General features: G+C 40.3%; 1 protein-coding gene across 1 annotated transcript in view; it reads left to right on the top strand.

Annotated features, from left to right (window-relative positions):
* LAMA3 (laminin subunit alpha 3) overlaps positions 1-13,054 on the top strand; it is a 263,227-nt gene that overhangs the window by 198,279 nt on the left and 51,894 nt on the right. Inside the window, exons 39-41 of the mRNA XM_073897993.1 lie at positions 5,739-5,845; positions 8,792-8,842; positions 9,735-9,886. Of these exons, the coding sequence (XP_073754094.1) occupies positions 5,739-5,845; positions 8,792-8,842; positions 9,735-9,886 (310 nt within the window). The remainder of the gene's footprint in view (positions 1-5,738; positions 5,846-8,791; positions 8,843-9,734; positions 9,887-13,054) is intronic.

Genomic DNA, 13,054 nt, shown 5'->3' with positions numbered 1-13,054 from the left:
ACACACACACACACACACACACACACACACACACACACACACACACACACCTATCCCTACACATCATCTCTTCTCTATCCCCACCCATTATGAACACCTGCAGGACAGTCTGTGGCATTCATTTCTGAATCACTACTGCCTACTATGGCACTGTTCATGTAACAGGTGTTCAGTAATGAAACAAAAGAATAAATGTTGCAAAATGGAAACTATGAACTTAATTATGAAGGGCCGTGGAGCCAAGCTTTAGTTATTCAGGAATAAATTTTCATGAATAGCTACCATACATAGGGCACTGCCAAGCATCATAAGGGCTATAAAAGGTATTCACAGTCTACCTGGGGAAGATAGCACATACATATTTGAAAAAGTAACAGTATAGCATTTGAATCATATGGACAACATATTAAATTTAAAATAACTTTATCATAAAATCAATACATACTTATAAAAATGATATAATACAGGTGAGCAAAGAACCAACGAGGGTCGGGCCTGGTTAGTACTTGGATGGGAGGCCCACTACACCTCTCTGTAGCCCTATATACTTGTGCATGCTTACATAATCCTACTTATAGTCATTTTATTTACGGAAAACCCCAGTTAAAACTTGTATATTCTTACTAATCAATCTGTGTGCACAGATGTTTTCTTAAAAACAAGAGTAGATTGTCATTTTACTTTCTGTTTCGACTTGCTTTCTCATCTAGTGGAAGGGTAGCACTGTCTTTCCATATCAGTGTATTCACTGATAACATTGTGTCAGAACCAAGAAGTTCTGGAATCTACTGCTGGTCTTTGAGATACTTTTACTGTTTTCCATTCAAAGCAGCGCTAAAAGTAAATCCTTGCAGCGAATTATTTGTGTGCATAAATCCTCAAGATATAATTAACAGAAGTGGGTCCCTTGGATCAAAGGATAGGTGCGTTTTTCAGGCTTTTGATACATTTTGCCAAATTGCCCTCCAGAAAAGTCATCCTTGTTTCTATTCCTACCAGTAGCAAAGGAGCAAGCGCTGCTGCCAGTGACACTAGAAATGATCAAATTTTATTTTTTATTAAAGATTTTATTTATTTATTTGACAGAGAGAGAGAGACAGCGAGAGCAGGAATACAAGCAGGGGGAGTGGGAGAGGGAGAAGCAGGCTCCCCGCGGAGCAGGGAGCCCGATGCGGGGCTCGATCCCTGGACCCTGGGATCATGACCTGAGCCGAAGGCAGACGTTTAACAACTGAGCCACCCAGGTGCCCAAAATGATCAAATTTTAAAATATTTGCCAGTTTGTTGGGGGCAAGTGTGTATCATTTTAATTTGCATTTCTTTTTTTAATAATTAGATTGGATTTTTTTCATGTGCTTATTGACCATTTGTAGTTCTTATTTTTTGGATCGTTTTCTGGGTCTTTTAACTCATTTTATTTTTTTTTCCCTAGTGGAATGTTCTTCTTTTTTTTTTTTTTTTATTGGTTTGTACAAATTCTTTGGAAAGAGGTGAACCTTTCATACTATATGTTGCAGATATTTTTCTCAGTTTGTTTTTTGTTTGTATGATTTTTTTTTTTTTTTGGCTTTCTGTTTCATTATATGTATCTATTCTTGTATTCTTCAGGCAGTCAGTCAATGGAGTTATGCTTCGGGAGGTTATAAACATGTTTATGCAGTTTTTTAGTACTTTTAGGGTTTTATTTCTTCATGTTGGTAACAGTTTGGAAGCTGGCCTTTTGGTGGTGTCATGGCATCTCACATGGCAGGTAGAGTTAGGGTCGACATGTACAGCCAGAATGGGCCAGGGTCCAAGTAACTCTGACTATCCCAGGATCCCATCACCATGACCCGGGGCCCAGGCTGCATGAAATACACATAGCGATCGGCTGCATCCCAGAGCCGAACGCAGTAGGGTGAGATGTTCACACTAGGGGAGGCACAAGGAAAGTAGGCCAGTTAGGGGCGTGGCAGACTCCCAGCCCTCATGTCGCACTCACTGCAGGATGGGTGCGCACGGAGTAAATGGGGCAGCTTTCCCCTCCCTTCCTCTCACGTTGTCACCCTCTTGTTCTCCCCCTGCCTGTCTCTCTCTTGTCAAGTGCATGGGGTTGAATTCACTAAAGGTCAGTGTGCATTTACAGAATTTCAACATGAACTCAGACTCGTTTCTGTACATTTTATTTGATCTTTGTGCCATGATCATTTCCATGTCATTTCTGAAAGTATAAAATGCCTTTCGATATTTGGTTGAGCAAGGCTTCCCCCATAACCCTTATTTAAAATGTTTTCCTCGGCCATTCTGGCATGTTATTTTCCTGGATAAACTTTCGAAGAGTTTTACCTAATTTCAATAACCAGGAAACGTATTCAGCTGGGTTTCATAGGAAGAAGGCAGGGCCACTCTAGACTCGGGTTATTTGAGACATCTGATGGACAGCGTGGGACCTAGGTAGATCTAAGGGATATCAAGAGCCCGGTGGGGCTGGAAGGTGGCTCAAGTCAGTGAAGTATGGCAAGAAAACCCACGGGCCTCTGGGATACTTGGCATGGGAGGAAGGGGGCAGACTGCCTTATCATGGGGATCCCTGAGCGTCAGCTTCGGGGCTGGGCACTGTCCTGTGATAAAAAGAAGCAATTTCAAGGTTCTAGTTTCCATTTCCGCAGGAGGAACATTGCCCACAATTGCCTCACGTCTATTATTCATTCTTTCTTTCAGTGAAAAATGTATGGAGATCCTAGTATATGCCTGGCGCTGGACTAAGCACTAGAGAGAGGGTAGCAGCTGGGGCAGAGACTCTGCCCTCCAGGTTGTACAGTCCCGAGGCGGGCAGGTACACAAACCAGCTGCTGAAACAGTGACCAAGAACAGGACCGTGACCGGGCTGGGTGGGGCTGCTGTGGGAGGGGTCTCCAACCAGCCTCGAGGGGTGAGGTTGAGGGACGGAAGGGGCGGCTATACTGAGGCAGGAAGGATGGTGGGTGGGATAGACGATGGGAAGTTTCTTCCAGGCTCTGCGGTTGAAAAGCTGTGAGACTCCCACCTGGGAGAGGCATCCTAGTGTAATCCTCCTTACGGTTCTTCACAAACAACGAAGCAGAAAGCGGCAACAGACCGGCTGAGACATCCGTTTGGCAGGCCACAGATTTGAGAAGAGAAATTCTTAATTAACAGTTCTCACGGCTTATGTTTGTTACATTTGCTGTCTCAGGAAAGCAAACGAGTGCTTCCTAATTTAAAAAAAAAAAAAAAAACTTTTCCGCAGGTAAATGCCCTATTAATGTCAAATTTTTTCATTTGTTAAACATCTCTTGAGGACCTGCTCTGTGCCAGGCATCATCCTGGCACTAGTCGTTAGCGATGCCACAGTAGGTACCGGGACAGGATAGGGTGAAAGGGAAAGTATAAGCAGGAGCCGGCGGGGCAGAGGAGGGAGCAGCCACTCGAGGACTGGGGTAGGAAGGGCTTCCCAGCTCACACTGTCCTCTGGGGCACGTTTCTCCCTCGGCCCCTCAGAGCCAGAGACGACAAATATGTTCTCTGCTCTTTATTTGTTGTCCCAACGCCATCTAGGAAATCAGGAAGTTTCACTTCAGTCCATTGCATTTGGACACTCCCTTAAAATGAGAATAAGGGAACCAGTTATTTCTGTAATGGGTAATTAACGCTTTTGGCAAGAGTAAGGAAAAGTTGGAATCAAACTTCCTGAGTATTTATGTGACTTAAATTTGAAGGATTTTGTAATTATGTATCTTTTACGTGGAAAGTTTAGATATAGGTGAGCCATCTAAAAATAAAGTATTTAAAACATAGATCTTTGGGCGCCTGGGTGGCTCAGTCGGTTAAGCGTCTGCCTTCGGCTCAGGTCATGATCCCAGGGTCCTGGGCTGGAGCCCCGTGTCAGGCTCTCTGCTCCGCAGGGAGTCTGCTTCTCCTTCTTCCTCTGCTTCTCCCCCCCACCACTCATGTCATCTCTGTCGCTCTCACTACCTCTTTCTCAAATAAATAAATAAAATCTTAAAAAAAAACCAAACATAGATCTTTTGCATAGGAAGGTTTGTTAAGTAGAATACGGGGCCTGTCACACAAAGGAAAGCCTTACGCCAACTTGCTCAGTAGACTTAGATAAGCCGTCTCTGCATAGTTACCTTCTTGATAATTAGGGAATACATGGGTTTTCTGCTTCTGGTCTACTTTCTGAAATGTAATAATTCCAAATGATACTAATTATATATAGATGCATATATACATGAATATTTCATCATGTCTTAAAATGGTAGCTACTTTTTATTGAGTGTCTGTTATGGGCAGGCATTGTATTAGATTCTTCACTACATTTTTATCTCATATTCATCCATCAGAACAGGTATTGTTAGTGCAATTATTCACTTATTCCTTCTGCATATTACTTACCTGCCACCTAATCCGGGCGCAGGCACTTTCCCAGGTGCTAGCGATGTATCAGCCAGAGAATCCATGCCCCTGTGGAGTTTACATTTTCATGACAGGAGTAGATGAAGGCAACCAAAGCTTGAAGGGTGAAGATGACAGCCCACGGCTACACAGCACATGGTGGAGGTGGGGGTCCAGCCAGATCTCCCAGACTGAGAGCCTGTGCCCTTTGCTCTGTATCACCAGTGTCCCCATTGGTGAAGCCTGTGTAAATTACCTAACAGTTCTTTGATGCAAAGCTTAAATTTGGGGAAGAGAGTCAAATACCATATTCTTTTGATTCTGTCAATTCCATTGATGATAAGATACCACACACACATCGAGTTAATGACAATTTGGGGGGGATAGAGTGGGTGTGGAACTTTGCTAATAGACGGAAATATTTTAGTTTCCATCCCAATTCCAGAAGATTAACATGTGTCTTTTGTTTTTTTAAGATTTTGCTTATTTATGAGAGAGAGAGAGCACGAGCGTGGGGAGGGGCAGAGGGAGATGGAGAAGCAGATTCCCCACTGAGGAGGCAGCCTGCTGCAGGGCTTTATCCCAGGACCCTGAGATCATGACCCGAGCCAAAGGCAGATGCTTAACCGACTGTGCCACCTAGGCGCCCCTGTTTGTCATTTTTTTTTTAAATAGAAACTCAGAATCAAGGAAATGTCTTTTAACTTAGATATGGAACTGAGTTCTCATCACTAAATTATCTAGAATAATAAAGGCTCCAAGCCAAGGGTAGGCACTGTAACTGCTCTCAGTTGTTTAAGGTGGTTAAATACAGCACCGCAGCAATTAATTAGTGCAAATATGGATTATGCAGGCTTGAAATAGTCCAGTAGGAAATATTAATAAAATCCCCTTTGGAACAAATTTTGAAATTATATGAATTTTACTTTAAATTTTTCTTTGAGGAAATTAGCCATAAAGTAAGCAATATTTCATTGTGTGATATCCTCAGGAACATAACTCTTGCATAAAATTCATCCACCCCTGATTTCCATATTGGTCAAACCACTGGATCCTGTGTGTATTTTGTTCATTTGCCCTTCAACTCTAGGGGTAATTGAGGATTTTGTTGTGCTGATATCAAGGAGGAGGGACCAAGCTCTGCCCTCCTTCCACTTTCTCTGTTCTCATTCAAGTCATAAGTATCTCTGTATTGAGACACATTCATTCCTGCAAGTCAGTGTCAGCCGCTCTGTCATGGGGTTACGGTGTCCCAAACAGGGAGTTAGAAGGTGAAGAAAATTGGATGGAACAAATGATGCGTTCTTTGGGTGTTTCTCCACTTCTTCTTTATTTTGGGTTAGGTGTGCACCAGGATATTTTGGGAATCCCCAGAAGCTTGGAGGTAGCTGCCAACCATGCAATTGTAACAGCAATGGCCAGTCGGGCAGTTGTCACCCCCTGACTGGAGGTAAGATGGACTGACACCTTTGTAACCCTGCGTTTATCAGTGTGGTATAAAATAGCAGGCGAGGAACCCTGGCACAGATTTCCAGGAGGCATAATACACAAGTCCAGTGAACAAATTGTCAATTGTCTCCTTGTTTTGACAACCTTGGGAATGCTTAGGTAGTATTTACAGTTTGGTAAATAACTTACTTCAAGTCAGCTTTTTTAAAAAAGATAAATTGTTTTAAAACTCAACTAATTATAGCCAAACTAACCTCAACTCCTACTTTGGTGATTTTGCTAAGGTCTCCCTTGGCATTATAAGCTTATCATCACATCAGTTTTCTTCATGTGTGTAACTAAAGAAGTCAACACATTCTTTCTCAGATAGCAGTAAATGTCTGGGATGTGGGTGGTATAGCTGGGATGGATTTCACATGCCAAGGAAAAGACAATTACTAGGAGTTAGTATGGGTTCATTAGGAACAACTTGGAAGAAAAAGGAAGATGGTTTTCTTCTTTCTTTGACAGAGAATATTAACATGATTTGCCAAGAAAATATCATGGATATATCTAATGCCAAACCTTAGATTAAACATCTTATTTTATGGTTATGGACAGGATGAAGAACTAAACGCAGAATGTGTGGATTAGATCTGTTCAAGTGACTGTTCCAAAGGAATGTAGAGTAAATGGATTATTATCAGTCTAGAATGAGTTATCTATTGACATGCACTGGGACTTAATTCTTGGCTCCATCTTGTTCAACACTGTTGACCTAAATGGAAATATAAAAGGCATGCTCATCCAGTTATCAGATGACACAAAGTTGGGAGAGACAGAAAATGCCTCCTATGGCACATTTAGAATACTCAAGGGACTCAACAGTCTGGAACGATGGGCCAGTGCTAACAAGATACCATTATGTTAGGGATAAGCACGTGGTCCTATAATTGAATGGCATAAAAATAAGTGTGTGATGAGGGAGATGTGGCTTAGTGGCAAAAGGTGAAAAAGACTGAGGTCTTAATTGGCCCCAAGTTCAATATGGCTCAGGAGAGTAAGGTGGCCCCTAGGACGGACGCCTCATATGATCTTAGTCTAAAACCAGGTGGTCTGCCGTTCCCTGGTATGCTGCTCATGTAAGTCCTCATTTGAGGCTTATGTCTCTAGGAGACAGTAGACAAGCTACAGTTTGTTCAGAAAGAGGGTAAGACTTTGAAAAAACTCAGAGCCACGTCACATGAAGGGTCAACAAACCGGGACCATGAAGACTTGGAAAGGACGTATTTGAAAGGCTAATGTGTGGGAGAAAGGTTGGTTTTGTTCATGTGGCATAAGAGGTAGAACCCAAGGAGTGGAAGCTAGAGGGAGATCTACTTTAAATCATCCTAAGGAAGACGTGTCAGGGGTTTAAAGATGAAAAGGACTGTTTTAGAAAAAATGAGTTTCTACTGTGACTGGAGTTATTCAAAGAGAAGCTTCCATATCACACACAGCATATTCATGAGATTAGTATCTTTTCAACCCTCTTTGTTTCCTACTGTAACAACAACAACAACAACAACAACAGCAACAACAACAACGAAAGCAGCCTGAAGTGAGGACTACTCTGTGTTTCCCAAATGGAACAAAATGCTTGCACATGAGACTTTTTGTTCCTGCGAGCTTTTTTTCTTTCTCTTTTTCATTTTTTCTTTTTCTTTTAATTAATAACCTAAAACTCATATTTTAATTAATAACCTAAAAACTCAAACTTGTTGAGAAAATTGCACTGATAAATCAATCCTCTGCATGAGCCAAGTCCCCCCTAGACTATTCGAGATGCTGTGGGAGATTGTGAAGAAAATAAAATCATGTTTCCTGGCCCTAAGGCATTTATAGTCTAATCGAGAAAATGGAAGTGACGTAACAATACATACACATAATAATGAGTTTAAAAAAAGGATGAGTAAGAAAAACCTATGATTATATATATATGATAAATTTAAAAGTCTACAAATATATAGAAGGGAGACATTGTCTTTGAGTGGTGGGATCAAAGGTGATGTCTTTATATTATTTTTCTGATTTTCCCAAATTTTCCATGGTGAACTTACATTATTTATTTTACAATTAAAAATAAATGTGGTTTAAAATATATGTATATACACACAAAGTGTGGATTATTGCCTGCTGCTGAGAAGACAAAACACGAAAGTCTCCTTGTAGCATGTCTAGGAAAATTTCAAGCTTTGAGATTTCCTGTGGTGAAGTTAAGATTATTTTTCTAGAGGGAGGGGAGAGGACCGTTCATTGTAACGGTGCCTGGTATGGGAGAAAGAGTAGAAATGGAAAGAACAAAGAGTGTCCAAGGATGACCAGTAGGCTTTCCTGACTACAGTTGAGAACCTCAAATCTAGCTTAGATCTCTGGTAATTAGCCGTGTGGGTCCACTAACATTGTGTGCATATGTCTCTCACTGTTGTGTGATTTTTCTGCCTCTCCCATGGGACCAGGGAACTACACGACAGCAGGGATTTTTGTCGTAGTAGCTTTGTATTTCCTGTATGTGGCACAACACCATGGCACACCGTGGACGCCCAAAGGTGCTCAGTCAATGTTTATTGAATGTTCTTGAATGCCACTGGGAGAGATGTCAACAGTTATATAGGAAGCTATCAAATAAAGAAAGCCTTAACACTAATGATTAAGGGTTTTAATGAGGTAAAAATATCATGACCCTTTAGAGAAGAAACTGAATATATAGTCAGGGAGATCACGAGAGAAGTTCCTGCAGCAAGACTGGTGGGAGATGGGAAAGCTCCCAGAACAATGTTATGGTTAAAGAAGGGAAAAGGGAAGAGCAAGCGATGCTGCATAGTTGGGTGACGAATCTTCCCAAACTAGCTTTTCTGAAAGCCAAGTTAAAAAGCAGATGAAGCAGAAATTTAATAATAATATCTTCTTTGGTTATCCCTCTTTGCAGACTGTATAAACCAAGAGCCCAAAGATAGCGGCCCTGGAGAAGAATGTAATGGTGAGAAAAGAAGGCCCCCTCTCCTTTCTGACTTGTGGGGTTTAGTTTAAGATATGTGAGCCTCGTGCAGGGACGTGCAGTTTCCAGGCTGGGAAAGCAATGGTGGGAGGAAGTGGGGGGAGGACTTCTTAGGGTCAAGTCCGGCCTCTGTCAACTCATAGCTGTGTGACCCTGGGCAAAGTGACCTGATTTCTCCAAGCCTCAGTTTCATCGTTTGTAAAAGGGACATAATAACTATACGTACCTCACAGATTTGCTGGGAAAATGCTGATAAATCTCTTATCCCAGTGCCTGGTAAATGGCAAGCTCTTGACAAATAAAAGCTATTTATTATTATTTTTCCACATACAAAATCAGTAACATGTTGCATAGAATCACCATGGTTCCCAATTTTATTGAGATATAATTGATGTGCAACATGTGTTAAAGTGTGCCACATAATGATTTGATATCTGTATATATTGTGAAATGATTTATCACAATAAGTTTAGTTAATAGCCTCACATAGTTAAACAAATTTTTTTTCTAGTGATAAGAACTTTTAAGACAGACTGTCTTAGCAACTTCCAAATATACAATACAGTGTTGTTAATTATAGTCACCCTGTTGTACATTATTACATCCCCAGGACTTATTTATCTTATAACTGGAAGTTTGTGCCTTTTGACTCCCTTTACCCATTTCCCCCACTCCACCACTTCTTTTTAAAATGCTCCCCGTCTAGAGATCTCTCTTTTGCAGAATCTGCATCCCTACCAAGACGTCCAGGATTGTGATTTTTGCCTGTCATGTCCTCTGTGCATATTGACTGGGCTGTACAGCTTTTGTGTTCTGTTAGCATTCCTGGGGCACCAGCCTGCAGCACGTTTGCCTTTGATTGTGGCCCCTACAGATTGTGACAGCTGTGTGATGACACTCTTGAACGACCTGGCCACCATGGGTGATGAACTCCACCTGGTCAAGTCTCAGCTGCACGGCCTGAGTGCCAGTACTGGCTCTCTGGAGCAGATGAAACACTTGGAGACCCAGATCAAGGACCTGAGGGTAAATACCCTGGGCACCCAGCACAAATGCCAGGCCCAGAATAGCTCCTTGGTGGATAGATGCTGCATGCATGAGTACCCCTCAAGCAGGAGATGGGGAGATGTTGACTGTTTAAGGCTCAGGGGGCTTTCGTTCCTTTGATCCAAATGATGACTAGATTTTTACTGCTGGAAAGTACTAGTGAACACACAAAACTGATGCTTCTAAGTGAACATTCTTTACTTACTGCATGTTTCTGGGCTAATTTTTCTTCTAGAACCCTTAGCTAAGTATCTTGCATTCAGAAGAATCGAAAACAGATTTGTATTACATTGGTATTCATTCTTTAAATGTTTGATTGGAATTTTCCAATGAAAGCCTGTGGGCCTGGGATTTTCTTTGTTGGAAGATTTTTTTTGTTTTTTGAGTTTTTTTTTTTTCAATAAACCATAAGTCCAATCTTTAAAAAAATAGATATGGGACTATTGGGGTTATCTATTTCTTCTTGAGTGATATTTGGTAATTTGTGCCTTTCAAATAATTTTTTCATTTCATCTAAATTATCAAATGTATTGACATAAAACTGTTCATAGTTTTTCCATTTTATCCTTTTAATATCTGCAAAATCCTGTAGTAATATCCTCTCATGCATTCCTGATATTGATAATTTATGTCTTAGCTCTTTTTCTTGATTATTCTGGCTAGAGGTTTATCAGTTTTAATGATCTTATTTCATTGACTTTCCCCATTATTTTTCTGTTTTTGATTTCATTGATTTCTGCTGTTTTTTTATATTTTTTCTTCCTCCTGCTTGCTTTGGGGTTTAATTGGCTATTCATTTTCTAATTTCTTGAGATGAATCTTATCTTACTGATTCAAACCTTTCTTGTTTCTAATATAAGCATTTAATGTTATGAATTTCCCCCAAAGCACTACCTCAGCTATATTCCACACATTTTGAAGTGTTGTGTTTTCATTTTTGTTCAATTCAAAAGATTTTCTAATTTCCTTATGACATATCTTTGACCCCTGAATTATTTGGAAATGTGTTGGTTAATTTCCAAACTGGGCATTTTCCAGGTAACTTCTTGTTATCGATTTCTAATTTAATTCTATTGTGTTCAAAGAACATACTTTATATGATTACAGTTTTTAAAAATATGTTGAGGTTTGTTTCATAGCCCAGGATATGATTCATCTGGGACAATATTCTATGTGCACTTGGAAAGAAGGTGGCCCAGAGGATATCCAAGAGGAGAAGCAATAGGGCCTGAAGTGCCCCACAGAGCCAGAGTCAGGCTCCCTGGGGGAAACTGAGGGCACTTCTCCTATGAATGGAACCTTAAAAAAAAAAAACAAAAAAACCTTGAAACGCCCAGTGTTCATTGTTGAGCAATGAGTATATGAGAAACTAGAAAAGCTACAGACCTGGACATGATTCACAAACCAGGGTCTGTACTGGAATGTGACATCCTCAACATCACCATAGTGTACAAGTCCTAAGCTGCCAATGTAAGACCTGGTTCTGGCCTTGGGGATCATGGGTGGGAGTGGTGATGACCTTAAGATCACTGGTCAGGGCACAGAGAGTGCAGAGAGAAAGGGAGACAATATTTACCGCAGACATTGGAATAGACAAATATCAACACAAAAGACATCCAACAGAAGCAACCATTAAGAGATGAGTTCCCTCTAGATAAAATGAAAATCCTAAGACAATCTGAAAATTACTTTGAAGAATAACAATTCAGTCGAAAGAACAGAAATTAGAAAATTGTTAAAAACACTAGAAACCAAACAAGAGGGGTAGATATGAAAAGATCCAGTTAAAAATCATGGAAATGAAAAAAAAAATTTACTCATTGAAGTGAAAGAATTCAGTAGAGGAGATAAACCCTAAACCAGACATAGTGAAAGAGGCTTTGGGAAAATTTAATAAGTGCTCTTGAAATGGCTGATTCTAAACCCATTAGTGCTTATAACTGAGTATACAGTTGACCCTTGAACAATGTGGAGGTTTGAGGCCCTGACCCCCTGCACAGTTGAAAATCTGCATATAAATTCTGATTCCTCAAAAGCTTAACTATTAGTAAGCTACTGATGACCAGAAGCCTTAGCAATAGCAAAAATAGTTACCACATTAACACAATACAGTATTATATACTGTATTCTTATAATAATACCTAACTTATTCTAATTTTTTTTGTTGTTTCTAGGCTACATGGTTCATCTTTGAGTTTTTTCAAATTGTTACAAATCTCCGAAAAATTTTCCAAAATATTTATTGAAAAAAAATCCAGTTGTAAGTGGACATATGCAGTTCAAACCTATGTTGTTCAAGGGTGAACTTTATATGGCAAAAAATCATGCTAGAAAAATGGCTCTTTTCCATTCCATCAGGGTAAATTTTAGCCCATGGTTTACAGGCTTAATATAGAGAGGAAAAAGGCCATTTTGTTTTGAGAGAAAAAGAAGTCACTGGAGTCACTTTGATGTCATCAATATAACCCTGCACTTCTTCAGTGAAGGACAGGGAACCAGCATTTTAGTACCGGCCTTATGAGCCAGACTCTGTGATAAGTGCTTTATTGAATTCTCACAATGTCCTATGAGGAAAATAGTGTTATCTTCATTTACCAGGCATGTTAAAGCTAAGTAACTTGCCCACCATCACACAGCTAGTACAAGGTGGTTCTAGAATTCGAACCAAGGTCAAATTCCAAAGACCACGCTTTACCCACTGTACTTATCCAGGTATATATAATGATATGCCTCAGCTTTCCCATAGTAGAATTAAAATAGAACTATCTTCTTGCTAGATCACACATACACTGTGAAAATTCCCTAGGAATAAGTGTGAGAAGGGGAATAACATTTTTGAATGTTCATGTGTACGTGACCCTTTACAATATCATCAAAACAACCCCGCAGCTTAATATTATACTCCCCAATTTACTGATGAAGGAGCTAAAACTCAGTGAGGCTTATCTACAAAGCGGCAGACCTCGGGTTTGGACCTAAGCTGTAAAACCTGTGTTTTCCCCCCAACATTGGCTCTCTCACATGCAAGTGGTGGTAATAGTATTGCTTTTTCCTGTGCATTTCTTCAAGGTATTAACGAGTTTTTTTTCCAAAAAAATGAAAACAATCACTACTCTAGATATTATGTGCAATAATGCACAAAATGAC

This window comes from Callorhinus ursinus, unplaced genomic scaffold, assembly GCF_003265705.2.
Source record: "Callorhinus ursinus isolate GAN/ISIS: 27379988/994484 unplaced genomic scaffold, GSC_fseal_2.0 scaffold11, whole genome shotgun sequence".
In the NCBI taxonomy this organism is placed as follows: Eukaryota; Metazoa; Chordata; class Mammalia; order Carnivora; family Otariidae; genus Callorhinus; species Callorhinus ursinus.
This window is presented reverse-complemented; position numbering and strand designations above follow the sequence as displayed.